The sequence below is a fragment of the Bipolaris sorokiniana genome, assembly GCF_000338995.1.
Source record: "Bipolaris sorokiniana ND90Pr unplaced genomic scaffold COCSAscaffold_3, whole genome shotgun sequence".
In the NCBI taxonomy this organism is placed as follows: domain Eukaryota; kingdom Fungi; phylum Ascomycota; class Dothideomycetes; order Pleosporales; family Pleosporaceae; genus Bipolaris; species Bipolaris sorokiniana.
Genome location: NW_006911897.1, coordinates 1,246,286 through 1,272,268, shown reverse-complemented (window position 1 = coordinate 1,272,268; position 25,983 = coordinate 1,246,286). Strand labels below are relative to the sequence as shown.

General features: G+C 50.8%; 9 protein-coding genes across 9 annotated transcripts; 5 read left to right on the top strand and 4 right to left on the bottom strand.

Annotated features, from left to right (window-relative positions):
- The first annotated feature begins 783 nt into the window (after positions 1-783).
- On the top strand, positions 784-3,767 carry COCSADRAFT_111021 (glycosyltransferase family 3 protein). The gene is made up of 5 exons (XM_007698837.1): positions 784-1,249; positions 1,301-1,398; positions 1,449-1,724; positions 1,778-3,333; positions 3,390-3,767. Exons 1-5 carry the CDS (start codon positions 1,180-1,182, stop codon positions 3,502-3,504), a joined length of 2,115 nt encoding a protein of 704 aa, XP_007697027.1. The 5' UTR covers positions 784-1,179; the 3' UTR covers positions 3,505-3,767.
- Positions 3,768-5,602: 1,835 nt separating this feature from the next.
- On the top strand, positions 5,603-8,692 carry COCSADRAFT_288562 (uncharacterized protein). Its single transcript, XM_007698836.1, has 4 exons — positions 5,603-5,827; positions 5,881-6,001; positions 6,056-6,089; positions 6,145-8,692. Exons 1-4 carry the CDS (start codon positions 5,728-5,730, stop codon positions 8,470-8,472), a joined length of 2,583 nt encoding a protein of 860 aa, XP_007697026.1. The 5' UTR covers positions 5,603-5,727; the 3' UTR covers positions 8,473-8,692.
- On the bottom strand, positions 8,693-10,892 carry COCSADRAFT_288558 (glycosyltransferase family 21 protein). The gene has a single exon (XM_007698835.1). It carries the CDS (start codon positions 10,643-10,645, stop codon positions 8,912-8,914), a length of 1,734 nt encoding a protein of 577 aa, XP_007697025.1. The 5' UTR covers positions 10,646-10,892; the 3' UTR covers positions 8,693-8,911.
- A 246-nt stretch (positions 10,893-11,138) lies between these two features.
- On the bottom strand, positions 11,139-12,908 carry COCSADRAFT_136227 (uncharacterized protein; the record flags this gene model as incomplete). Its single annotated transcript, XM_007698834.1, has 2 exons — positions 12,291-12,908; positions 11,139-12,242 (listed from the first exon to the last, which is right to left on the bottom strand). The coding sequence occupies exons 1-2, from the start codon at positions 12,888-12,890 to the stop codon at positions 11,139-11,141; spliced, it is 1,704 nt and encodes a 567-aa protein (XP_007697024.1). The 5' UTR covers positions 12,891-12,908.
- Positions 12,909-13,039: 131 nt separating this feature from the next.
- Positions 13,040-14,200, top strand: COCSADRAFT_111010 (uncharacterized protein). The gene is made up of 3 exons (XM_007698833.1): positions 13,040-13,506; positions 13,560-13,810; positions 13,861-14,200. The coding sequence occupies exons 1-3, from the start codon at positions 13,107-13,109 to the stop codon at positions 14,020-14,022; spliced, it is 813 nt and encodes a 270-aa protein (XP_007697023.1). The 5' UTR covers positions 13,040-13,106; the 3' UTR covers positions 14,023-14,200.
- A 1,666-nt stretch (positions 14,201-15,866) lies between these two features.
- Positions 15,867-17,935, bottom strand: COCSADRAFT_197166 (uncharacterized protein). Its single transcript, XM_007698832.1, has 2 exons — positions 17,496-17,935; positions 15,867-17,445 (listed from the first exon to the last, which is right to left on the bottom strand). Exons 1-2 carry the CDS (start codon positions 17,795-17,797, stop codon positions 16,263-16,265), a joined length of 1,485 nt encoding a protein of 494 aa, XP_007697022.1. The 5' UTR covers positions 17,798-17,935; the 3' UTR covers positions 15,867-16,262.
- Positions 17,936-19,345: 1,410 nt separating this feature from the next.
- COCSADRAFT_82631 (uncharacterized protein) lies at positions 19,346-21,291 on the bottom strand (the record flags this gene model as incomplete). Its single annotated transcript, XM_007698831.1, has 2 exons — positions 19,346-20,689; positions 20,821-21,291. 2 exons carry the CDS (start codon positions 21,289-21,291, stop codon positions 19,346-19,348), a joined length of 1,815 nt encoding a protein of 604 aa, XP_007697021.1.
- Positions 21,292-21,878: 587 nt separating this feature from the next.
- Positions 21,879-23,671, top strand: COCSADRAFT_136216 (uncharacterized protein; the record flags this gene model as incomplete). The annotated part of the gene is made up of 7 exons (XM_007698830.1): positions 21,879-22,150; positions 22,200-22,411; positions 22,456-22,522; positions 22,572-22,680; positions 22,866-22,946; positions 22,998-23,066; positions 23,114-23,671. 7 exons carry the CDS (start codon positions 21,879-21,881, stop codon positions 23,669-23,671), a joined length of 1,368 nt encoding a protein of 455 aa, XP_007697020.1.
- A 339-nt stretch (positions 23,672-24,010) lies between these two features.
- COCSADRAFT_34165 (uncharacterized protein) lies at positions 24,011-25,963 on the top strand. Its single transcript, XM_007698367.1, has one exon. The coding sequence runs from the start codon at positions 24,084-24,086 to the stop codon at positions 25,560-25,562; it is 1,479 nt and encodes a 492-aa protein (XP_007696557.1). The 5' UTR covers positions 24,011-24,083; the 3' UTR covers positions 25,563-25,963.
- The last annotated feature ends 20 nt before the right edge of the window (positions 25,964-25,983 follow it).

Below are 25,983 nucleotides of genomic sequence, written 5' to 3'. Positions count from 1 at the left end.
GAGGTGAGGGTACATGAGATTCAGTTTGCATGGTTGCATAGTTGCATGGTGTTGTGTGCTTACTATACAGTATGTGTGTGTGTGTGTCCGACCAAGTCTCCGATGTCTCCGCCTCCGCCCAAGGACGGGCCCACTCGACTGGCTGCGGAGAGGGTGGCGTGCTGGAAACTTCACCCCCCGTCGAGCGGGAACCCCGCAATCGTCGGCCTAATGACGAGACGGTGCAGCAGGCGGACGCAGTACCGCCTCGGCATATTAGCTTCGCAAACGTGTACAGCAACATGCGCTATATAGCAATTGCGAACAAAAGAAGATGAAGAGACAGAAGAGTCGTCAGAATTGAGCGGCACGCATCGAGACGGGAACGATCGGTCGATGGTCCGCTCTTCATCTCATTTCCTCGACAAACTGTTGAGTTGTTGACTCGCGCACACTCGCCGGCCACGCTCCAGCCTTGCCCTGCTGGGCGCCAGCCGCGGGGAGGGAACATGCTAGTAGGGAGTGGGTGGGTGTGTACACAGTATGTACATGTCTATGATGTGTGTACATGGGTGCACATGTACTCTACTCACATGTTCAGAGAATTGGGTATTGTGCATGTTTTGCCAGTACCATGTGCGCTAAACTGCTACTCTAGTTTGCTCGCGGCCAGCAAATGATATGGGCAGCGTCATGGTGACTGCAGGGCCAGCAACGACGTCACCCGCACCAAGCGAGTGTGTCGGCTGGGGAGCTCTGACCTGAGACCTGAGCATCCCAACCACCCTAAACCCTCCCCACGTCGGGGTCTCCCAACGCTCAAGCTCCCAAAGCAATAAGCGGCCCACCAACTCGAGCCCTTGTCGGCGCTGCAGGGCATATCTGCTGGGACCACGCCAACCGCTATTACCTCGACTTTTTCCTGTCCATTCTGCTCACACACTTTCATCAATTGCTCTCTGCGGCTGCACCACCACATCGTGTTGCAGACCCGTATCGCCTATTCTCTCCCCACCCCCCCCGGCTCAGTAACCCAACCGCTCGTCTAGCGCCGCATCCTGCAGCAGTCTAACCAAGTACCGAGCTCCAGCTCCATCAGCCCTGTTCCGCCTCTCCTTCTCATTCTTTCCTCTTGAACAGCATTCTGAATCTGCCATTGTGTCTCTCCCTCCTCCCATCTGACCCCACCACACATTCACAATGGCCTCGGGAGCGCGAGACGTGCAGAACCACGTCCTGTTCGAGGTTGCGACCGAAGTCGCAAACAGAGGTAGCTCCCCTCCATCCTGGTCCCATGACGCAAAACCCTAACCAGCTCCAGTCGGCGGCATCTACTCGGTCCTCAAGTCAAAGGCCCAAGTCACCACAGCAGAGTATGGCGCTGCGTATACTCTGCTCGGCCCTTGGAATAGGGCTTCGGTAAGCACCATGCTTGCTCACTGCGACACTCCCTGCTCACAAATACACAGGCCGCTGTCGAAGTAGAACCCATTGTTCCCAAAGACCCTGCTCTGGTGGCCACGATCAAGTCTATGGACGAGCGGGGCGTCAAGACGCTATACGGAAGATGGCTGATTGACGGTGCCCCGCGCGTGCTCCTCTTTGACACTGGCACTGGCTACAGGTGGCTCGATGAGTGGAAGGGCGACCTCTGGTCTTCTACAGGCATTCCTTCGCCTCCTGGCGATTCCGAGACCAACGAGGCCATTGTCTTTGGCTACCTCATTGCTTGGTTTTTGGGCGAGGTAAGAAGCAAACATGAAATCAGTCTTGGTACATTTGCTAACTGTTTCCTCAGTATGTCTACCATGAGAAGCAGCGAGCCGTCATTGTTCAGTTCCACGAGTGGCTGGCAGGTGTTGCAGTGCCCCTTTGCAAGAAGCGCCGCATCGACGTGACTACCATTTTCACAACCCACGCCACACTTCTCGGTCGCTACCTTTGCGCTGGCTCAGTCGACTTTTACAACAATCTGCAATACTTTGATGTGGATGCCGAAGCAGGAAAGCGGGGTATCTACCATCGTTACTGCATTGAGCGGGCTGCCACGCACGCTGCCGACGTCTTCACAACCGTGTCCCACATCACTGCCTATGAAAGCGAGCATCTCTTGAAGCGCAAGCCTGACGGTGTATTGCCCAACGGTCTCAATGTCAAGAAGTTTTCTGCGACGCACGAGTTCCAGAACTTGCACCAGCAGGCAAAGGTCAAGATTAACGACTTTGTGCGTGGACATTTCTACGGTCACAATGACTTTGATCCCGAGAATACCCTCTACTTCTTCACAGCTGGTCGCTACGAGTACCGGAATAAGGGCGTAGACATGTTTATCGAATCACTGGCACGACTGAACCACAAGATGAAGAGCGAGAACTCCAATATGACGGTAGTTGCTTTTATCATTCTGCCCGCACAGACTACATCTCTTTCGGTCGACTCGCTCAAGGGACAGGCAGTCATCAAGGCGCTCCACGACAGTGTGAACAACATTGCCGAGAATGTGGCCAAGAAGCTATTTGAGCGCTCCCTGACTTGGACAGAGGGCTCTGAGCTCCCTGAAGACAAGGACTTGATCACACCTGCTGATAAGATTCTGCTCCGCCGAAGGTTGTTCGCCATGAAGCGCCATAACCTGCCACCTATTGTCACCCACAACATGGTCAACGATGCCGAAGACCCTGTGCTGAACCAACTGCGTCGCTGCCAGCTCTTCAACCACCCCTCGGACCGCGTCAAGGTTGTTTTCCACCCAGAGTTTTTGAACTCGGCCAACCCAGTGTTGCCTATGGACTACGACGACTTTGTCCGTGGAACCCATCTTGGTGTGTTCTCGTCTTACTACGAGCCATGGGGCTACACTCCAGCCGAGTGCACTGTCATGGGTGTTCCAAGTATCACAACAAATCTGTCTGGTTTTGGTTGCTACATGGAGGAGCTGATTGAAAATGCTCAAGACTATGGTATCTACATTGTAGATCGAAGAATGAAGGGCGTAGACGACTCAGTCAACCAGCTCGTCGACTACATGTTTGAATTCACAAAGAAGAGCAAGCGCCAGCGTATCAACCAGAGGAATCGGACAGAGCGTCTCAGTGACCTACTCGACTGGAAACGCATGGGTTTGGAGTATGTCAAGGCTCGACAACTGGCACTCCGACGAGCATACCCTGCGGCGTATGAGGACGATGAGGAGCCCGACTTCTTCAACTCGCAAGACGTTAAGATTTCTCGGCCCCTATCCGAGCCTGGATCGCCGCGTGAGCGCTCGGGTATGATGACGCCTGGTGACTTTGCCTCGCTGCAAGAAGGCCGTGAGGGACTGAGCACTGAGGACTACATTGCGTGGAAGCTTCCGTAAGTGCCGAATAACTAGATTGACTGTTTGCGGATAGTTGCTAACAAACATACAGTGAAGAGGAAGAGGCCGACGACTTTACTTTCCCGCTTACCCTGAAGACCAAGAGCAAACCCAACTCTGGCGCAACCACACCTACTCTGCCTACGGCGGTAAATGGAACTGACTAGACGTCTATTGTTGTTTTTTTAATTTACCAAGTACAATGACGAATGTGTACGAAATAAAGGGAAATTGCATTGAACGTGTCCATTCTTCTCATGTCCGTGGTTTTTTGATTTAAAAGACGCGAAATGGATGCATTTATTTCAAGGTAGGAGGTGAAGAGAAGTTGTGTGCAAGTATGTTGCATGTAGTAGTGTTTTGATAGCAAACGTCGTACGAATTTAGTCATCACTCTTATATGTGATTGCGAGATGCTAGCTCTGCGCCCACCCTTTTCTATATACCCAGCACTGTGCTCGAAAAGATTCTAAGTTGAGGATATCGATAGCATCGTGTTACTCATCCTATCGGTAACATACGTGAGCTGTTCTGGATATCTAACCAGGCCTATGTACTTGACTTCTTTCTCTCACCTCGCTTCCCTTTCCCACTCCCAGGTGCTGCTTTGGCGCCTTCCCTACCATGGCACATATTATAGTAATACACTGTTTTAGCCTATAACAAGGTGACCACTAGCGAATCCCTGCTGTCGTATGTTTTCTTTTGCATAGTATTGCGATTTGATTTTTTTGCCTTTGGATCAGTTTGCGTAAGTCACGTGGGAAGGTTTCTTGGCATAATTCCAGTTATCAGAATATAATTAGGCTGTCTGGTGTGCTACGGTCCGACTTGCACACTGGACGTACTCACAGAGGCTATCCAAGGTTGCGTGTACACATGCCTCCTATGTACTTATACATCTCTATCATGTCGCCCAACCCATACCTATGGCCCTTTTTGTTCCCTTCTTCTCTCGGAACAGGGCACTTGCCGCTTCCGAACCCCCGGGATACTGATACCGGGATCCGAGTGGATGTACCACCGGTTAGTGTTGAGGCGTATACTTCTGCATTTGTGCGTTGTGAGGGCGGTGAAGCTATGTAACTACATATGTAAAGCATGTATGAAGGAAGAGATAGACCGGCCTATTGGATCCCTTGGTTATGGTTATACGCAGTAGTACTCGAAATAAAATTGAATGGGCGGTGTGGCGCACACTTGTGGCGCAGCACGTATAGGGAAGCGGGATAGGGGCCAGCAAGTGGCCAACTCCCCCGCTTATCAGCGTTTTCGGCCGATGCACCGGGTGTCACAGACTTCTTTGCTTGGGGAAGACGAGAGGGCTTTGCGGTAAGGTGAGGTGGTTTTGTTTCAAGGGTTTAGGGCTGGGCATGGGTTGGCAGGGTTGGCAGGGTTGGCTGGAAAGTTCGTTTGGCGAATGGGATTGGATGGGGGGCGTGATGTCAGAGGTAAGAGTGAAATAGCGAGAAATACGGAATATGCGGGATAGGCGAGGATAGAGGGATTTGGGCCACGGCAGATGGGCCACGGCGGATGGGAGATATGGTGAGATGTGACAACACATCTAGTTTGGATTGCTCGGAAGTGACGAGGTGCATGATACGAGGGGTTGAAGAGGGTGTGGAGGGGGGGGGGCTTAGCATGCGTGGTTTATGTTTTTGGGTGGAGTGGGAATTTGTTTACACATGGTAAGGGAAGCAAGATAGACGAGAAGCAAGATTCATCGTCGTTGTGTAACTCACAGTAACAGTACTACAGCCTACGTACGTCGTGTAGTATGTAAAAGTGTGGCGTAACGCAACGGTACTGCAAGTCCCAATACAGGGGTAAGTGGGCATAATAAAACTTCCCGGGGCCGCGCGCACACGAATGCGTACTAAAACCCAAAGGCCTGGGCGTGCACGACGCCCCTCAGACGCCCCTTGGCATCATCGCGCCTCACACCGCGATAAGCCGGGAATTCCATTCGCAATGTTCATCTGGAACCAACCCCGGTTTCCACCCAACCGTGGTTTGGAATTTCTTCGCGCTCTTGCCTCTCCACCCCCCTTTTTTTATATCAGGGAACCATGTCAGTTACCCACAATGCTCTTAAACAGTCTTTTGTTGCGATGCGCTATCGGGTCGGTCCGTTGACGTGATACTCTTCTTCTGCCACCGCCGCCGCCGCTGATTAACGAACGCTTGACCAACTCAGCTTTCATTGCTGTCCGCGCATTGTCCCTCCATCATAACCGGTTGTTTCCGTCGCCTTTTTGACTAGACTGGAACTCTTTTTTGATTCTTTTTGCTTTTCCTATTTGCCCCTACGACGGGACCATCGACATCCGAGGGCTTTTCTATAGTCACGCGTTTTCTTTCGCCTATAGGGCGCTCGCAGGGCAATCATGTTCGGCCCCTGGTTGTCCTTCTTTGCATGGCTGAAGCAGCGCACGCCGTCGTCGCTCAAGGCACTCACGCCGCATGCCAATTTCATCACACTTCACTGTATGTACGCGATTAAAGGAAAAAGGTTGACGTATATACTTACGAATGGGTAGATGGATACATCATCTCATGGACGCTCATCGGCTCCGTCATCATGTATGGCAATGGGCGCATCCCATATATCGATGCGCTCTTCTTTGCCAGCGGCGGAGCAACACAAAGTGGTCTAAACACGTATGTAAAAAAAGTCTTGGACGCATGGTGATCATAAACTGACAGATTGTGTAGAATCGATGTCAATAACCTTGATCTATATCAGCAAGTACGCGCGCACGACCCGAATACCAGGAGATCAACATTTTTCTGACCAACCGCAGATCACGCTATATCTCATGACATGTCTATGCACGCCCATCTTCATTCATAGCTCCGTCGTCGTCGTCCGCCTATACTGGTTCGAAAAGCGGTTTCAGAACATTGTGCTAGAAAGGGGTAGCAGGAGCGGTCGAACGCGAACATTGTCGAGGCGCAAGAGCGAGGCGAAGAAAACTAATGGCGCGGATCCGGGACTAGAAGAGCAGGCAGTTGGCTCGCGTGAAATCCGCGTCATGAGGGGTTCCAATGGACATGCGCATGGCGGCACAATCGAGAATGAAAACGCGTTTAGTGACGGACTGGATTGGACCGGGAACGGTATTCGTCCCAGACGGCGGTCGAGTTCGAGTGAAGATGACATGCCACCGTTTCGGCCACAGACTCCGCCGCAAAATGCGCCAGCGGGCATTGTATGGGCGGATAACCTCAACACACCTGCAAATCAGAAACCAATCAGAAGTTCGGTAGAAGAGTCTCCTGGCAGCCGGCTTCCCGAGATGAACAAGGAAAGGAGTATTGCTTTTGTGGAGGCTCAGCGCAATCCGACGACACGCAACAAGTTGCGCATTCCAGGCCCGCGCGACTTCGATCAGGGTCTTATTCCAGAAGCAGTCGAGGGCGAGGGAGAACTCGATCGAGTCACGAGTAGGATGTCGCAGGATTCTCGTGCACACTCGGCCCCGAAAAACAAGCGCTCCAACTCGCTACCTTTTCCTTCTAACGAAGACGACCGGCAATTGAAGAATCACATTACCATCGACGTCCCTGATAGACAACGACCTAACGGGCATTCCGTCTACGACCGAACAAGAACAAACGACGTCGACCCCAATGGACCTTCGGCATCGATGCATCTCCGCAACAGATCGCGCTCAAGAACCTTGGCAAGCTTCCTTTCTAGGAATAAGGATGAAGAAGAAGATCCGATGCCCTATCTCAGCTGGACACCCACCCTAGGACGCAATTCCAACTTTGTTGATTTGACCGAGGAGCAAAGAGAGGAGCTGGGCGGTATTGAGTATCGGGCTTTGAAATTGCTGGCCGTTATCCTTACCGTCTTCTACATTGGTTGGCACATTGTTGGCGTCATCTCTCTAGCGCCATGGATCTCGCATAGTCCCCAGTACAGCGCTGTTGTAAAGAAAGTTGGTATTCACCCGACTTGGTGGGGCTTCTTCACCTCTGCATCGCTGTTCAACGATCTAGGATTTACTCTCACTCCGGACTCGATGGTTTCTTTCCAATTGACGGTATGGCCTCTGCTCATCGGTACTTTCCTCATCATCATCGGAAACACGGGATTCCCTTGTATGCTTCGATTCACAATCTGGATCTACTCCAAGTTGGTGCCCAAGGGCAGTGGTATATGGGAGGAACTTCGTTTCTTGCTTGACCACCCACGTCGATGCTTCACGCTGCTGTTCCCAAGCCAGGCGAACTGGTGGCTATTCTGGATCCTGATTATCCTCAACGGTGTCGATCTCATCTTCTTCATCGTCCTCGATCTCGATGATCCAACCGTCACATCCCTCTCCGGCGGCCACCGCTTCCTCGCCGGTCTCTTCCAGGCCGCCTCGACCCGTACCGCTGGTTTCGCCGTGGTCAACATCGCCGACCTGCACCCCGCCGTCCAAGTCAGCTACCTTGTCATGATGTACATCTCCATCTTCCCCATCGCCATGTCCATCCGCCAATCCAACGTCTACGAAGAAAAATCCCTCGGCGTCTGGACCGACAACGAACTCGACGACGCACAATCCAGCTACCTCTCGCACCATCTCCGCCGCCAACTCTCCTTCGATCTCTGGTTCGTCTTCCTCGGCTTCTTCCTCATCGCCATCATCGAAGGCGCCCGCCTCGAAAACACAAACGAATACGCCTTCAGCCTCTTCTCCGTCCTCTTCGAAATCGTCTCCGCTTACGGCACCGTAGGCCTCAGCCAGGGCTACCCAGGCACAAACGCCTCTTTCTCCGCTCAATTCAAGCCCTTGTCTAAACTCATCATCATCGCCATGCAAATCCGCGGCCGCCACCGCGGTCTACCTTATGCCCTTGACCGTGCTATCCTTCTTCCTTCGGAAACTCGGTACCAAAAGGAAAACGAAGAGGCGACACGAAGGGCCCGTCGCGGTAGTAATGCCATGGATATGGGACTCAGCTATAGCACTGATCGTATTACCCGCACGGGCACCATGCTGAGTCGCCGGAGTACCGCGAGTGCGAGTGGTGAGCGGATGGTCACGGAGACGCGACCCGAGCAGCTCAAGCGGATTATTAGCGGTGCTTTTACTGCGGGTCCTACGGGCTTGTATAGAGAAAAGACGAACTAGAAGAGACGTTGGTTGTTGTCGTTGTTGATGTTGTTTTCTAGCGAGCGCAAGTTATATACGTACATGCTGTTGTTATTTTTTTCTTTTTTGGGTGGTTACTTACCAGATAGAACTGGGATCATGGGGTCAAAGTCCCAGTCCTTGTTCATGAGCGTTTCTTTTTTACTTGGAGCGATTTTATAGTTTAGGACGGGCGTTTTTGAAAAGGGGAAAATATATTCTGATGGGTTTTTATAGGTGTGAATGGGGTAGTTTTCTTACGAATACGATGGGCCCTCTTTTGAGAAAAGTTCTCTCAATGTTCACATGTTCTTGCCTACGTTTGGTGGTGAAGAGAAAAGACAATGCAGTCAGATACATTACATGGAGAACAGACTGATAATTATCAAATCACGCTTTGAATGTTCATTACTACGCAATATACAAAATTCTACCACCGTTACTTCTTATCACCCCGCTTCTTCCCCACGGTCTTGTCCTCAGGCAAAATCTCATGAACCTTGGTATCCAGCCCAACCCAAAACTTCCTTCCCCGCCACTCGACCGTGACACCGCCCCAAAACGCCGTAACCCACACTGGAAGCGCAAAAGCCTCACGACCCAGCCACGCGAAAAAGAAGTCCTTGAAACTTCGTCTCGCACCATCGAGTAAGCTAGGCTCAGCAAACGCTGCTTTATCCTTGCTAAGCAAAGGCTTCGCCGCCTCATCCGTAGACCGATGATACGCCGACGCTGAACGCTGTGGAAGCACGAAATCCGGGGTATCTGCATCGATTTCTACAGTCTTGGCAGAATGCAGGAGGAGGTACTGGATGTAATCCACTAGACACCACGCTGCGAGATGCGCGAGCCAGACGAGGAAGAAAGACAGCCATGTTGGTGGGATACCAAGGTTTGCGAAAAAGGGTAGGGTGGTAAGAGCGTAAGCGCCGTAGAGGCCGCAGAGAATGCTTTCGGTGCCTGGCTCGACAAAGGTGGCTAGTGTGACTGTGAATTTGCGGACGCGGAGCCAGCGGATGCGGCGGTGGAGGTAGGCAGCGACGGAGGTGTGGCTGATGGGTTGGAAGCAGAAGTCGCCGAAGAGCATTGCGTGTTTGCCCCATGATTCTTTTTGCGTTCCTGGTTCGGGTTTGTAGCCGGGCTGTTCAAAGGCTTGAGGTTGTTTCCAGAGGGCGTCGCCAATGAGGTGGTCTTCGCAGATGTTGTCGGAGAAGAAATCTATGCCAGCGGCGCGGTCGGGGTTGGATGAAGTAACGTAGTTGAGTTGTGAACGGCGGAACATGGTGCTTTTGCCCATGATGCAAGGGGCTACGGCGACTGTGTTGATGGCTTGGTAGAATTTCGCATGTGCAGATGACATGAAGGCTTCGTCCAGGCGACCTCCACCACGCTGGAGGAGCTTACTTATGGTGCTACTGGAATGGATGCGTAGATCAGAAGAAGTAGTTGCTGCAATGCTTGTTGATGTTGCTGCGGCGGCTGGTTTTCCTCCAAGTAGTTCCTTTCTGTCCTTGAGCGAGAGATCCTGCGAGTCGAGGTCTACCGTGAGCGGTGTCTGGTGCACGAATTTGTACTTTGTCTTGCTCTTCCCATTACTGCCCTCCCCAAAGCCACACAGTAGATCCACGAAGCGGCCACATACGCCTTTTCCAACCCAGACGTTGCAATCCAGTATCCACACAATATTACCCTTGGCCTCCCTATAAGCGCGGCTCATGTTCCTAATCTTCGGATTGGGTCCCAGTGCATCGTTGTTCTTGAGCAGCATTGGGTCCTCCTCCTCAACCAATATATGTACATCAACATCTGCAAAGTCTTTGCATAGGCGCTCTAGAATCGGAAAGGCGGGATCGGATCGTTCGGGAATGCAGAAGACGGTGTTTATTTTGTTTCTGGGGTACGTTTGGCGGAGGGTGGCTGCGAGGCATTCGTAAAGACGTGGATCGAGACCCTTGACTGGTCTTATGACTGTAACATGAGGCACCTTTTCCTTATCCAACGTGGTTACGCATGTTGCTGGCTGTGGTTTTTTCCAGTAGTATCGGAACAGTTGGATGAAGCCAATAGCGCAGACGTTCCATACTACCACCCACCAAATTAGACAGCCAGTCGCGACAATAAAGCGCAACTGAGAGACATCGTCTCGGATCGCAGGGTCGGATGCGCGAAGCATGCGCGAAGATTGTTACAGGGACCGTATATGTAAGGGTGGGATGTTGACGAATCTCGGAGCGCGGAGGTTGCGGAGTTTGACGTAAAGGAGTGACAGCTTGCCAAGACCATACCACGCAGGTACCTCGAAAAAGATACAATTAGTGACAACGCAGGTACAGGGCAAGGAAAGGGAGGGAGAGACGGCGCCTTTGTATTGTTGTGGGAGGCGAAGGAGACCTTTACCTGTTCGACGTCGCCGCCGGTGAAATTGCTTGCTGAGATCAGCGCGCTACAACCACCCATTGTCCAAATGCAGGATCCCAGACCTCTTTGCCGTCGTCAAATAAGCAGAAAGTAACACGTATACTCATTATTCAAACTCTGAATAGGTAACCAAGGAAACGCCAGCGCTATGCAAATTCACGGGCCACAACTTATACAGGCCAATTTCAGAAGTACCCAAGAAGCCAATCGACACCCAGTATCATATCTAGTTCCATGTATGGTCGAACCTACGTCTTGGGCTTCTTGCGTACCAATCCGGCCGTCAAGGTGTTCACCCTGTTGGCAGTAATTGCATCGGTCGGTGGGACTGAGTCAGTCTTTGCTTTCTTGCGGACTGTGCCAGCCCCTAATTCCTGCACTGGCTCCACCGCCTGTTGCGCCATATTCGTTGTCTCTGCTGACCCATTGGGCTTTCTCTTCTTCCGCACACCCATGACTATAGTTGGCGCCACACCGCTCGCTGCACCTGAAGATGTGTCTGTAGATGTAAACTCTTTTCTTCCTGTGACTACAAAGCCCCAGTCTTCTACACCACCCAACACGGCAATTTCCTCCTTCCATTTCTTTGTACTTCGTGCTGCTGCTGCACGATTCGCAAATGTCTGTTGCAGTAGCACTTCATGTGCACGGTCGTAATTTTTCAGCGAAAAACATATGGTTCCACGTGATGAAGCAGGCCATTTCCAATAGGGACTGGTTTCAGGAGGCATTTTACCAGATTTGGACGTGTTCGAAGAAGTCGACAGGTGTGACGACCTTGACTTGATCTTGGGTAGAACGAGGGGTATAGGTCCATACTTCAGTTTGGCCTCTTTCTTCCGCTGGCTCGTCTTTGGACGTTTAGGGGTGCGAGTACTTTTCTGAGGTTTGTTCTGTAAGAGCGGTTGAGACAAGGACTGTTGCGAAAGCACATCCTCGTCTTCTTCGGGTATTGAAGGCTTCGGCGGCGTGATCACAACCCATATAAAGCCCACTATCCGACCTGAGGAACACTCTTGTCTGAATGCCATGAACTCCCAGAATTGGTCAAGCGTCTTGACACTCTTCCATTGTCCGTTGCTTCTCGAGGGTGTCCCTCCATCAGCCACCATGGCATCTGTACCCCGGTCTGGAAGTTCTTCGTCCAATTCGTCAAGAAATCTAGCTTTTGGGTCGTCTGGGAAATGGGGGACGAGGCAGCGCGGCGGAGCAGCAGGATGAGGAGCTATTTGGAGGAGGGGATGGGCAGCAGCCCACCGCCGAGGTGTGTTTGGCGCAGGGCTTGGTGGGGTATATCGCAAAGTGTCATACGTTTCAAAGCCTGGGATTACTAGGTAGCCTCTCGCCGTAGACTCTGCCTGTGATGACGGAGTGGTTGTCTCGGTAGGCTCGCCCTCGACTAGGCGTTGAGGGAAGGGTTTCCGGTCCCCTTCAGCCTTGTATTCCCAAATGATCGGATCTAGGACTTTGCACCACCATTTGACCAAGCCCCTGTCGTCCAGCACATGCTTTTTCTTATTCTCAATGCTGGCAGGAAACAGATATTGGTCCTGTGCTCTCGCGAACAGAGATATGACCAGTTTCTTGCCTTCCCGTTGCCTTTCTCTTGCAAGCCAAGACACAAAGGTGCGACATATAACTTTCAAGGGTGACGAGGATTGCGACCGCGGTAATTGTAGCTCAGAGAGGTAACCCGTGGAGTCGGCTTTGGACACGAAGATGGTGGTGAGGTTTCTCGTAGTGTAGATCAGAACTTCAATGGCAAGCACAAGAACTTCCTCAGGCAACTCTGAAGCTACGGTGTCCTTGGGGATAATGGAGGCGGCCAAGGTATGCGATTCGCAATACGTCTTTTCGGACTTGCCATGGGGAGGCGCAGAGAAGAGGGCGGAGGACTTGGAGGGTGGAGTTGAGTAGTGATAGAAGGTGATGGGAGCGTCCTTTGGCAATTGCTCAGCCAGCAGCTCTTTCAACGAGCCGGAGGCACCAGGACTCGCCATACTGGCCCAACAGAAGCATGACCAGGTGAGAAGGTCGCGTATCGGAGGCAGAAGATGGGGGAGCGGATGCGCGACTGGAACTAGTACGATTGCGGCAAGGCGCCGTGAGTGCCGCAACTTTTCGATGATGCGAACTTCATCTCCGCCAGCACCAGCGCCTGGACTGGCCGCCCCAATCGGACCCCTCCGCCTTACCCACCTATACAAATACCCCCAATGGCTTCCAAACGGCCTCTCCAGTCACTCGTCTCGACCGCATCGTCGTCACTACGTTCAGCGCGTCCATCACAAGCCTCCATTGTGCGGACCTCCGCATGCGCATTTTCAACCACCACACCCGCCAAGGCCGCGCCCGAAAACGATACTGAGATTGCACAACGGCCACGATGGAAACAGACACCCCAAAGAATGGTGGCTCCCTTCAGGTTACGGCCTCAGGCAAAAGGTGGGGTTTTCAAGGTCAATGAGGATCCCAAGCGATTAGACGATGCCTATGTGCGCATGTTGGGCCCTGGCGGCGACAAGGTGCTGGGAGAGGAGGTCAAGTGGCTAGCAGTGACACATAAGAGCTTCGACCACGGAAAGAGGGGTTTCAACGACCGGCTGGCATATCTGGGTATGTGTGCATGGGAAACAGCTGGTCAGGCAGGAGACTAATACCAACACCAGGACGGAGGATTGTCGAACTACAAACATCACAAGCGCTCATAAACTCGCCACAAGAAGATCAATGGCCAAGAGACTCGAATGGCGTGCCCATGAACGACGAATTTGGCCGCAAACCATACCTCCACCCCGCCTTGAATGGACTGCAAGGCTTGACCGATGAGGCAGAGAGTTTAGTATTGAACAAGTCACGGCTAGCACCAATAGCAGAGAAATATGGTTTGGATAAAGTTACTCGGTGGAAGCCCAGGAGGGTATGTAACTTATGTTTGATCGAGCAGATCCAATGGCTAATACATAACAGGCGGACAACCTGCAAGGTTCCGGTATTGAATCCGTTCTTATGACTTCATTATATGCCATTGTTGGGGCGGTGGCACTTGAGAAAGGCGGCGAAGCAGCCAACAAGGTCGTACAAGATAAGATTCTTGCACCGCTCGGCTTTAGCTTTTCGCCCGATTCATGACCTTGACAAGATTATAATCCAAAAATCTGTACCATATTGTAAACAACTACATGACGCGATGCGGTCATGGTTTCAGTTTCACTGTGACTTGTTTTGCCTATCTCTTATTTTATCGTCTTGGTAGCAATACCTCCTTCCTGGCTATATGATGTAGGAGAGTTGTTATAGTGCAATGAACATTCTGTTTTCAAAAATGTCTCCAGGATCCAATACTAACCAATCACCACCCATAGTATTTGTTCGAATACTCGCAATATAGCGTCAAAATTGGGGAACATGAAAAGTCATACAACTACCAAAATTGCTACGCCATCTTACCAACAAAAAAAGGAATGATTTTATTGTCGCACACTTATCCAATATAAAGCGTTGTAAACCCAAGCAATCGCTCTCATGAACACGGCTCCTTGGGCCCGCCTGAAAAGGTCTGACTGTCACGATACTCGAAGTCGACATATAGAATCTCCGAGGCTCTATTGGTCTGCACCTGGGTCGGCCGTGGACACTGGCCTAAGTGTGTATATACCCCCTCCTCCAAAATCATAAGAGGCTCTTGATCATTCGCCCTCAAACTGGGACTCACCATCATTCTTACTCCTACTTGCAACACGCCACACTGGGAGGGTTCATGTGGCACATATATTTACATCAATGTGTTGCAACCTATGCAGGTAAAGAAAGTGCTGATTGGATCAGATCATACTTCTGAGTAGGTAGGAGTAGTGAAGACGTATTGATTGACGTAGTTCCACTTCTTACCCATGGTGTGTGTGACCCTACTTTTACCTCTACCACACTTCTGGGTAGACAGCACCCAGTCATCAGCCTACTCCATTTAGCATTGTACATATATTCAATTGGCCTCTGCCTCTAACTCCATCAATCCCTTTTCGTAACTCAACACCGACTCGACACTCTCTGTCTGACCACATTCATCTACAATGCACTACACACCCCTCATAACAGCGCTCCTCACACTTCTCCTCCTAGACCCAGCCTCAGCCGAAATAAGAATCCACCGCACCCGCTGCAAGAAGCGTCTAGCACAATGGGTATATCTATAAAATCGCAACAGCAAAACTCTCACTAACCCCATGCTGCAGCATTCATCCTGCCACACTAACGATCAAAAAGCGTGTGCACTCTTGTGTCCAGTTCAGGTAAGATGCGAATTGTATGATTTGTCTGTTTATTAGAGAAACTGAAATGAGGCTAGTGTCCTGGTTCGAAATATTTTGTTGCGTTTGCAGCTGGACCGATAGCGTGTCATTGTTGGTGTGGGATTTCGTACAAGTAATGTAGTTGCGGATTGGAGAGAAAAAGAATCCCCGACGTAGGAGGAAGGACGATAGCAAGACTTAAATTTGAGATGCATTTATAAGAATATCGTAAGGCTTGAAATGTGTATATCCTCAACGTACCTGCAGCGGTTCTGGACCACCATGGCGTTGTGTTACCGCAAGTTCTGTACCAAGTACATCGATAAATCCGTTTCTCTGCGCAAACATTAACAACCGCAATGCCGAATACCCTCTTTGCATATATCCATTACCATTACCTACCCTAGTCCCAATCAACATCGCGTACCTCACCTTCACACCCTCAAATCCTCCATCCTCTCCCTCCTTAGTAAAACACCCTGCAATCCACAGCCCCCAAATCTACCTAAAACAGCAATCGCCCCTCGCCCACACCCATCTCCCTCACAAAAAAGCAAAAAAATAAGCACCGTAATCAACACATTGCCCCATCAGGCAAGTACCCTCTTGCACCTCTATCTAACCTATAAGGGGGTGCGCGCGTATACCCAAAACGGTCAGCGCGCGCAAACCGACTGGGGAAAGAAAAAAAAAAGAAATATGATTCAAGTGCCATAATCCACGGTTTCCTTGCGAAATTGCCTAATGCGGGGGGTGAATATGGTTCTGTTCGGGAACGTCGTGCGATTGCGATAGAAGGGGGTCTGTGCGTGGTAGGGCGAGTGGAGGTGGCAGGAATCCATTGGGAATGCCGGATTGGGAAGGAAGGAAGGAGATGTTGAGATTGGAGGGGGGGAAAAGAAAAAAAGGTAAATGGGTTGGATTGAAAGGGAGGTGGAAAAGGTTTAAGTGCTATGTAGGCTATGTAGTGAGAAGAAGAAGAGAAATAAAAGTTGGTATCAGATGTAATCGGTGACCCCGGGGTATAACAACGAAAGTTACGGAAAAAAAACTACTACAAGTTATCGGACTGTTTCGAAATCAAAACGTAGTCCCCGGCTTATTCTTCCGCCAGAACATCGCCTTTGCCGCATTCACGCTCTTGGGTGGGGGGTCGAACTTGGGTGCCGCCTCCTCAATTTCCATCTGCTCAAGTTTCCGCTGCGAGTTCCGCTGCAACTCCCTTTTCAGCTTGCGCTCGTCCTTCTTGCGCATCCAAGTGACCCAGAGACAGTAGCTCGCAGCGAGGATACCGAGACCGCCGATTACGCCGCCGATGACTGCGCCGATGAGACCTTGGCGCTGCCATTCGGATTGCTTGGGGCGCTGGTAGGCGACGGGGACGGATTTGGGGCAAAAGGTTACGGGCATGACCATGTTGTTCTTTTGGATGGCTTCGGCGAGGTAGAAGTGGTTAGATTCGTAGTCGGCCATGAGGTAGACTTGGCCGAGGAAGGCGGTGCCGAGGTAGAAGGGGGTTTTTGCGTCTTCGTCGCGGTCTTGGATTGGGGTTATGTTTGATGCGTTCATGAGGACTTCTGGGGGTAGGGTGACGGTGAAGCCGTCGTCGAGGACAATCGTAAGGGTACCGCTGAAGCTATCTTTTAGCCTCAGTGAGTTGTCGTCCCATCTGTTGTCTTTTTCGGCTCGGAGGTGCTTGATGAAGTTTTGTGTGATCTGGTAAGGTAGAGAGAATGGAAACTGCTCCGTTGTAATCTGGGCCTCAAAGTTCTCGGGGCGCGACTTCATGTCGGTGAACACTGTATTGTCAAAAAGCGACGTGTTTGAGTTGTCAGCCGCTCCAGTGATGATGACATCCTTGACACGGACACTCATTGGGTTGGGGTTGGCCACGTTCATTGTGTACTTGTGTGGCTCGCCTGTGAAGCGCCCAGAGTCGTATCCTCCAAAAACATTGCTGCCATTGACTACACCTCCAGCGCGATCAAATCCGTGACCAATATAGAGTGAGTATGTTGATCCAGCAATCATATCCTGTACCACGAGGTCCCGCAGTAATGTTGACGAAGCGCCGACGCCAACTCTCCCTGGAGTTATTGATCCTGACTCTGCAACCTCGACAGTTGAGTTTGGTACAAGTGTTTGTGTTGCGCCGTCCGTCTCAAAGTAGTGTGTGTACAGTCGAAGGGTCTCTTGACCAAAGAATCCCGAGAGTTCGTCCTGGGACTTGTCTAGTGTCTGAAAGTTCTCCTGTTCCTCAAATCTACATCATATGTTAATCGATGTAGTAGCCATGGAGAGGAAGCAACATACGTTGTCGAATCTCGAAAGTTGAAGAAGCCGCCTGTGCTTCTATCGCAGTTTTTTAGTGTCGCATTATCTTTGCAGTAGCCGCTCGATGCAAAGGAGGTATGGTTCTGCTGTAATGATGGCCATAGACTGTTGTTCTGTGCCGGTGTTCCGAGCCCGATGAACGATCCATACTGGAAGACTGGAGAGTCATGAACGGCTCGCTTGTGTATATCGACATATATAGGCTTCTTGGTGCAGTTTGATGCAACTGTTGACTGAGCCAACAGCACAGTTGCAGAGAGGTAGAGAAGGAAGGACGCCATGACGAGTAGTGAGAGAGGCTCAAATCCAGTGAGCTGCAAGTCAAGGAAGAACAAAGTACGATGTGCTTATAGCACCGACCCACAAGAATCACGGAACGTCTCAAGCTAGAGTCTTGGATGTACTGTAGGAGATACAGCGTCTTTGTACTTCATGCCCCAATCAATCTGTACCTCGACGCACTAAGACGGGCTTGTAGGCATTTGACCAGTCGGATGCGGGGTCAGCTATTCTTGCATGCAGCAATATCCACCATCCGGCTCTGATTGCGCATAGCTGCATTCTTGTGCTGTTCCCGGACCCGCACGGATCTCAACCGCTACTGTGAGCGCCTGCTGATGCTGTTGTGGACATACTACGACCTTGGGAGGAGTGGTGTCAGCGCTTCGGACAGGGAGATGACATTGGGAACAATGATGATCCCCTCCGATGCCCAGGGATTGTAATACAGAGACTTCGGTGATTGGACTCGTCTTGTAGGCTTCATACACTAAAGATAGCGGGCGTTTACAACATGTAGTCGATTGGACACGACGTTCTCACCAGCAACGCAAGCGCCCAAGCGCCCGAGCGCACGGGCCTCGGTGCAGGTGTGGACTGATGGCTATCTATTCTTATCCTCGCGCCTACATGGGTCTTGAATACCAGAACCACAAGGTTTGCGTATGCGCCGAGCTAATCTGTAGGTAAAAGGCACTCGAGCTACTACATTCCAGAGATGATCATTTCCCTCTGTTATTCCCGATCCGTGCACCCCTGTACGGCACTGTACTTCCTTGCTTGCCAGGCTGGTTGCTCTCAATCGCCTTTGTATATGTATGCATCTTGCCTGCCTTCATACCCGGATGACCGTCATCACGTAGTGTACGCGTGGTTTCATTTGTTGGGCCTTGTCTGATTGATGACTCTCTCCCTAAATCTGACCGTTACATTTTTCGTGCCACAAGCACTTCACAAGTAATGCCTAAGCGCTTACGCGGTTTGCGCAACTGAGGGCGAACACGTCATGGCCTCTTGTCTCGTCTTATATGCAGAGCGACCTGGCGTCATTCTTTCTCAACTCGTGAGGTACAATTCAACTAAATACCTTGGTATAATACGCGGGAATCCTATATAGATAATCCATTGAAGATAAGAATTGTACACTGGCCTGAATATGAACTCTGATAAATCGTGTTTTAATGACGTGAGTATGATAGCCACCGTACCCGATATAACGCCTGACGTGGTTTGCTTGACGAACATGTGCATATCTCCAGACTTTCCTGACTTGAAATTCTTGTCGAAACATGCGCCGTATTTTTACTCTCGAATCCCCAATCTAGCCACAATGCATCGGGAGGCTATGTCAGGGTATGATCTGTAGCAATACGAGCGGCAAGATATAGAAGCGCCCAACACCGTACTCCGTTTCTCGCTGTACTGAAATGATGACTAAAGACAGCCCACATGTAGCCGATAACATTGTGCGCCAGACATGCCCGATAACTTGTTGAAGATAAAGCAGACCAAAAAGATTTACTGAAATATGTGAAGAAGACCTGACGTGTTCATGAATTGATGAGTACCCATCGCTTTTCTTTCTCGGTGGGGCCTACCCTTGCAGCAACAACACTGAGGGTATTGGAGATGGCGTCTTTTGGCAGCTTCGGAAAGGCTTTCTTCAAAGACTCAATCATACCAAGCTTGGTGAGATCTTTGCCTTCAATCTCCGCTTTGAAAGCGGAAAGTTGTTCGGCGGGTACCATTCGTTTTGCCTTGGCTGATTTACCCGACGTACTTGACGGAGTGTTCTGAGGGCCATTTAGGGTATTGAACAAGCCGTTCATAGTGCGCTGCGTGAGCGGTGCTTTGGGTGGGTTCATGGCGCCATTACTGGCTGCTTCTTTGTTTGCGGTGGTAGGGGCGGGGATTGCAGTTGCCGGATCCGGCGCCCAGTATGCGGTAGAGAAGGGATCAATCGACCGCATTTGCGGATCCAGTAAGAACTCCATCTTGAATTCCTTGAAGTCTGTACAAATGGCGTCGGATCCGTCGTTCAGCCGAGATACGCTCTCTGCATCCTCCCAGCATAAGCCAGTGCTAACGGGTACCAGGTCGCCGCTAATGAGTCCGCGCTTGAGTTGCGGATCCTCCTCATCATCAAGGAAGCCATCCATATCGTCATCTGCTTCATCTTCGTTGTCATCTTCACCGTCAGAGTTCAAATCTTCACCTTCCTCGGGCTCATCCCATTCAGCTTCAGAGTCGTAGTCATAATCGGTATCCTTTCGGACTCTTGATATAGGGTTGCGTGCGAGACGAGAAGCCTCGGTGTATGTGTATGGCCTAGTATATGTTCCATAATAGGGCGGGCGTACGTCTGTGCAGAAATGGATATACTTCATCGGTATCTCTTTCAGCATCTCCAATGGGTGCCGTGATGCTGTACTGTTCGTAGAAGTGATATCTATCGGGTAGTCAGATGAGTTATTGACGCAATCCACAATTTCCGCAATCGTAGCTGTCCGATGGCCCCGAACATTTCGCTTTGGGAAGAGTGACACCAAGGTCTCCCGCGCTATTAGTTCCGAATACGAATCTTTTTGTGCGACGATATTCTCCAGTCGGTTTCGAGCGGCTTCTAATCGTTCTGGGCTGTTCAGAAGGGCATTCGTCGGCGCAAGAATCGTGTGTGCAGGTACGTTAAACGGCAAGAAGTAGCGTTCGTAGTCTGATTTCGCACCCTTGACGATAGTCTTCTGTGGGGAGGGCGGAATTGGCTTAGTGCTTGCTCCAGATCTGTCTGGTAATGATACAGAGGTTGTGGGGTGCTGGGATGAAGCTACCGCAGCCTGTCCCGGGCTTGTCCCTGCCTTTGGCTTCACAAAGAAAGCGTTCAACTTCATCTGTGACTATTATCGAGTTAGCATTGCTCAATCTAGTAAATGTAGCACCAGGAAATCACTCGGTGCTGCAGTCAGAGAAAGGTGTTGCGGAACATGGCAACAGCATCCATCTCTGTTATCAATGAATGTAGACTCACCCGTGCCTTCTTTGCCTTTTCCTCCTCAAGGCGTTGCTGTTCCTCCTCTTTTATGCGCTTCTTTTCATCACGCTCCTCATGTTTTTTCCGTTTCTCCTCTGCCTTGAGTTTCTCTTCAGCCTCCTTTTGTGCCTTCTTCTCTTCTCGCGCCTTAGCCTTTGCCTCCTTCTCAAGGCGCTGTGCCTCTTTCTCTTGAGTAGTCAGCCTCCTCCTTTTGGCTGCTTGCTGTGTGCTGCTCGATGTGGCGACATCTGTGTTGGAAAGACCATGACCGTCGGCAGACTTGCTGTTGGGTCCGGTCGAACTCGGCGCGCTACTCTTTAGAGGCGATGGTGTTTGGACTGAGAGTACTGAAAGGGGTGTTGAGGCTTGCGAATTGGTTGTGGACTTGGCTGGTGTGATGGGAGGTTCGACTTCATCTTCGAGCGGACGCTTCTGGGGAACCGGTGCGACGGGGGCGGGGTCCTCCATTTTTGGTGATGAGTGCTGCGATTTTGAATTGGGTTTCTCTATGAATTGTATCCCTCTGAACGAATTGTGACCCAAAATGGATTAGGTGGGTTGCGTTGTGGTTGAGAGCGGGATGGCGATTGCGGGCGTTGAGGTGACGCGAAGGTGGAGGGCGCGACGCGACACGCGTGGAAGGCGCGGCTAAGGCTCAGGGTGCTGATTAGTCGATTGCCGCACTCTTCAGGGCGAATAGTGCCTAGATTCCTATTTGGGAATAGTCAATATGCGTGAAACTCTAACGCCAACATCTCACTTTCTCGGAACCCATTGGAAAGTTTTAAAATTGAGCTCGTGGAACAGGATAAGTATAGAGATTTGTATTAGCGCATTGAGAAGATTGGGGTAGCTCTAATCTTTCGTGGACGCGAGTGCAGGCGTCGTGCCTTCTCGTCGCATGGTAGCGCACCATCGTTCTTTCCATCAGAGCACTCACTCTAAGACCCATATTAATTTTAATCATGCCGCATTTCACTTTCTCTTCACTAGTCTTCTAAAAACCGGTATTCATCTCTGTTTTAACCTCTTGTGTCTTGTCAGTGGCCCTAGCTATGGACGAAGACGACTTTGAGGACCTGCTCTTTGTAGACCCGGGTACGCCAATGTATCCAAGCGACATCCTGCTCGATGACTCTGACGACGATATCCTCTTCTCTAATCGGGATGCACAGTCTCACGATTGGAAGTCGGCAGACACCACCAGCTCACCTAATATTGCTGGTGTGGTATCTGGAGGGCACACATTCCCGAACAGCGTAATCAATATTTACGAACAGCATGGCTGCCATATCGCTGAGATCACTCAGCGCCCTGTTCGCGACAGGTATTTGCATCATATTAGTCCTAAGAGATTGCAGCTTACTCACTTATAGGTACTGGGTGATCGCTCGCATTGAAGCTATGCTAGAAAGAATCATTGACAGTCTTTTGGGACAACATGAATCGCTTACTATACGCCTGAAGTCTCGCGCAAACTTTTCTCGTAGAAATGCTCCCAGTAATGAAGGAGATGGATCAATCCCTAAGCCCAAAGAGCGCGACATCAACTTCCCAGGCGCCAATGCTCAAGAAGCTTGGAAATTCAGTCGGTGTCCTTCCGTTTTTCAGAGTGAGGACTGACATTCTCAGCTGTGCTGTTGCGCATTCTGGAGCTCATTCATGGTAGTCTCCTTGACAATACCGTGATGACCAAGCGGTGCTTTATGCTGTCTCATTCATAGAGAGTACAATCTAACGAGAAATAGTGACATATACTATCGACATCCCGATCTATTCGTCAAGCAGTCCGTTGTAGATCGATACGTAGATGATCTTGCATGCACGTTTGACATTACTAGATCACAACTGAATGTGGTGCGCAATGTCCGGAGAGGGCAATTTGACATGACTAATGCTTGTATATCAGACTGCTGCTGCGAAAGGCTTAGTGGCCGGAAACTTCAAATTAGAGCAAGCCAACAACCTGTTTCATGGAATGAGCAGTAGTGAGGTGGGGTCGAGCATGTCAGTTGTGTCACAGAAGTCTAATCCCATACCAGGGCTTGCTCATTCCCGTCGTTCGTGACGATGATAGTTGGGGTTTGACAGAAATCCATTGGGTCCTCATAATCGAAAAGGAGGTACGATCAGCTCTCTTACACACTCTGAGCTGAGGTATTGATGAAACGTAGGCGACATTTCGGTCGTTGATTGGATCAGCACAATGGAGTACGTTGGGCTTGCACGGTGTGGTCGTAACTGTGAGTCAAAAGCACACGTTGTCAATGAGTGCTAATGATTAGAATAGGCCAAAGGATATCCCGATGTCGCTTCTAGGCAGTTCCTGCGCCAACTTGGGAACAACGCACCCCAAATTCCCATGTTCGTTTTGGTAGATCTTGACCCTGATGGTATCGCCATTCTGTCCACGTACAAATATGGTTCGTACCGCCTTATGCACGAAGACGTTGCACTCATGAATACACCCGCACTGAGTCTGCCCAATGTCCGGTGGCTGGGCGTAAAGAGTGATAACATGAGTCTAAGTCTGGTAGGCGAGCATGGGACAAAAAGGAAGATGATACATCAACTACAAGGCCTAATGAGGCTAACAATGCGCGACCGCACTAAAGCAACACGAATGCTGGAGTGGGATCTGTGCGGAGAAGATGGACTTGAGCGAGACTGGAGACGGGAGTTACAATGGATGCTCATGCTAAATGTCAAGGCCGAGATGCAAGTACTCGACGAGCTATCTGGCGGATTGGTGTCATGGCTGAGCGACCAGCTTGGGGATGCAGGGAATCTACTAGTAACTGATACAAAGATCGGCAGTGACTGTTCAGACGACGGTATGCTCTTCTGAAGGCATTGCAAGGGCTTGTACTTCAATTGTTGATTGTACACGGACGTGTGGTGGCTACATGTCCTACCTGATTTCTTGCAGAGGACATGTGCAATACTTACCCTATTCGCTGGAAGCATCATTGATGCATTCGGCACAAGACATCAAAATTACAAAGGCGCCAATCAGTCCCCGCATTACTTTGGTCTCGTCTGCGAACTTACTGCAAGTAGCGCTGATGGAGTAAGCGTTTGTTATGAGGAGTGGTTGTCCAATGGGATGTGAGCCGTGCCGAATACCCTGCCAAGACTGGCGGTCCATGTCGGCCAACGCATCATCCTTCTCAATCACTGCAGGCCACGTTCAACAACTCGGACGGCACGCAAAGCGGGCCTACAATGCATTGACCTGCAGTTTGGAAACAGAGCCCACCATGTCCGGATCCGCCACCCTTCCAAACGACCCCCGCATTTCCTTCCAGGCGCCATCGCTGTCGCAAGGCTCCGCCAGCCACTCCAGCTGCGAGCAACATGGCTCAGCTACCACCGAGTCGAATGCAACCCCGCAGCCATTGACGTCTACAACAACCACTAAGCAGTCGGTGCCTCTGGGTGTCTTCTCGACCCTCTTGGGGAGCAATTCTACGTCCACACTCAGTGCCCAACCCATCTTGTCGGACGAGGCGGTCCCGGCCATCCTCATTCACGCCCAACCCCCGGACACACAAGAAGGCCCTTCTGACCTTACCGCGAGCTTATCATCAGTGCCCAGTGCGACTACCACTTTGACCAACACGTTGCCACCGACTCAGTCTGCCGCCCTTCGCGCCCTCAATGCCCCCGCCTTCCACTCGTCTCCTTCCAAGAGCAAGTCTGCAAAATCGACATCTAGTCGAACAACTGTCACTAGTCAGCCTGTCGTGGTACGCACGTACTCAGGTTCACGACATACTTCTCGCGCTGGGTCGGGGTTCAATACCCCGCGCTCTTTTGCAATGAATGGGAACAACCATACTTCAGCCCTGTCAGCTGGTCTGGCAGGTAGAAGCGAGCAGTTACCCTCTGCCGATGACTTTTCCTTCTCGGCAATCCTACGTGCCGTCGACCCTGAGATCAAAGATGCAATTGATGCTATTGCTGAGATCTGTGCCAGGAGCAGGATGAGTCTGGCAGATGAGTACGACTCACATCTTCCCCCGCAGGGCGAGATCACTGGGACGGGACCAGGTTGGGCTGCTAGCACCGGAGCACTTGTAGGACGTGGTCGGTTAAACCGAATCAGTCAAGGATGGACTGCTGCAGACAATACACTAATGGCTGTACCTGAAGCCAGTAGCTCTAGCGAAAGATTGGCGCAAGAGGGTAAGGTGGAGAGCAACAAGAAGCGAAGTCAGTCAGCATACGGCAGCTTGAAGAGTGTTATTAGTGGTGGCAGCGGTAAGAGAAAAGCCATTGATGGCGATACCTTTCGCGAGCAAGAGGCCAGCAGCTCGAAGCAGGACGAAGTGCAGAACCTGGGACCTCCTTGGGCGGTTCACACTTCAACCTCATCTTCCCATCCAGCCATTACTCTCGCTGCACCTACCGCCTCGAAGCATCTCTCCCTCGACACGTCATCTACTATGCAGGACAAGATCGATTTCCTCATGCATACATCAGACATGCGGGCTCAGAACGAGGCCCTGCAAAGACCTCCCTCACTCCAACGCAGACAAACAACACGTAGCCTACCGTCTTCACGAGCCCGTGCAGGTACATTGGGTTCTTTGAAAGCATGGCTGCCATGGCCCCGCCCCTCCGATCTCAATCACGATGCTCAGCAAGAACTGGCAAGAGCCGAGGACCAACTTCGAAGAATGTTAATGTCGCCACAGAATATTGGCAAAGGTAAAGCCACTGTCAGTGTTGTTTGATATGTCAAGCGTCTGGGCGGACTGTTATCTAATCAAGTAACGCTTTTTTGTTTGAACAACCAGTAAAGATACCCAGAACATGGAAATAGCCAGATGAGAGATACAAGGAGAGATGAACCAAGTTGCATATACTGTGGACTCTTTTTGGATACACAGGAAGGGAGGTGCCTGTTATACGAGCGAAACAAGTAACAAAAAAAGAGAGAAGATAAGAGCTATCAAACACGACTCCCTGGAGGAGCACAAACTTATGACTTACGCCCCCCTTTTTTTTGACGAATATCACGACTGATGAACCCATATGGAGCGAGGTTTGGAACCCGCCGTCATGACTTTTCTTTTGTTTCGGGGCTTGGAACAGCAGTGTTTTTACAAGTAAAGAATACAAAGAATGTTTACTGTACTTTTTTTGCATTGAGTT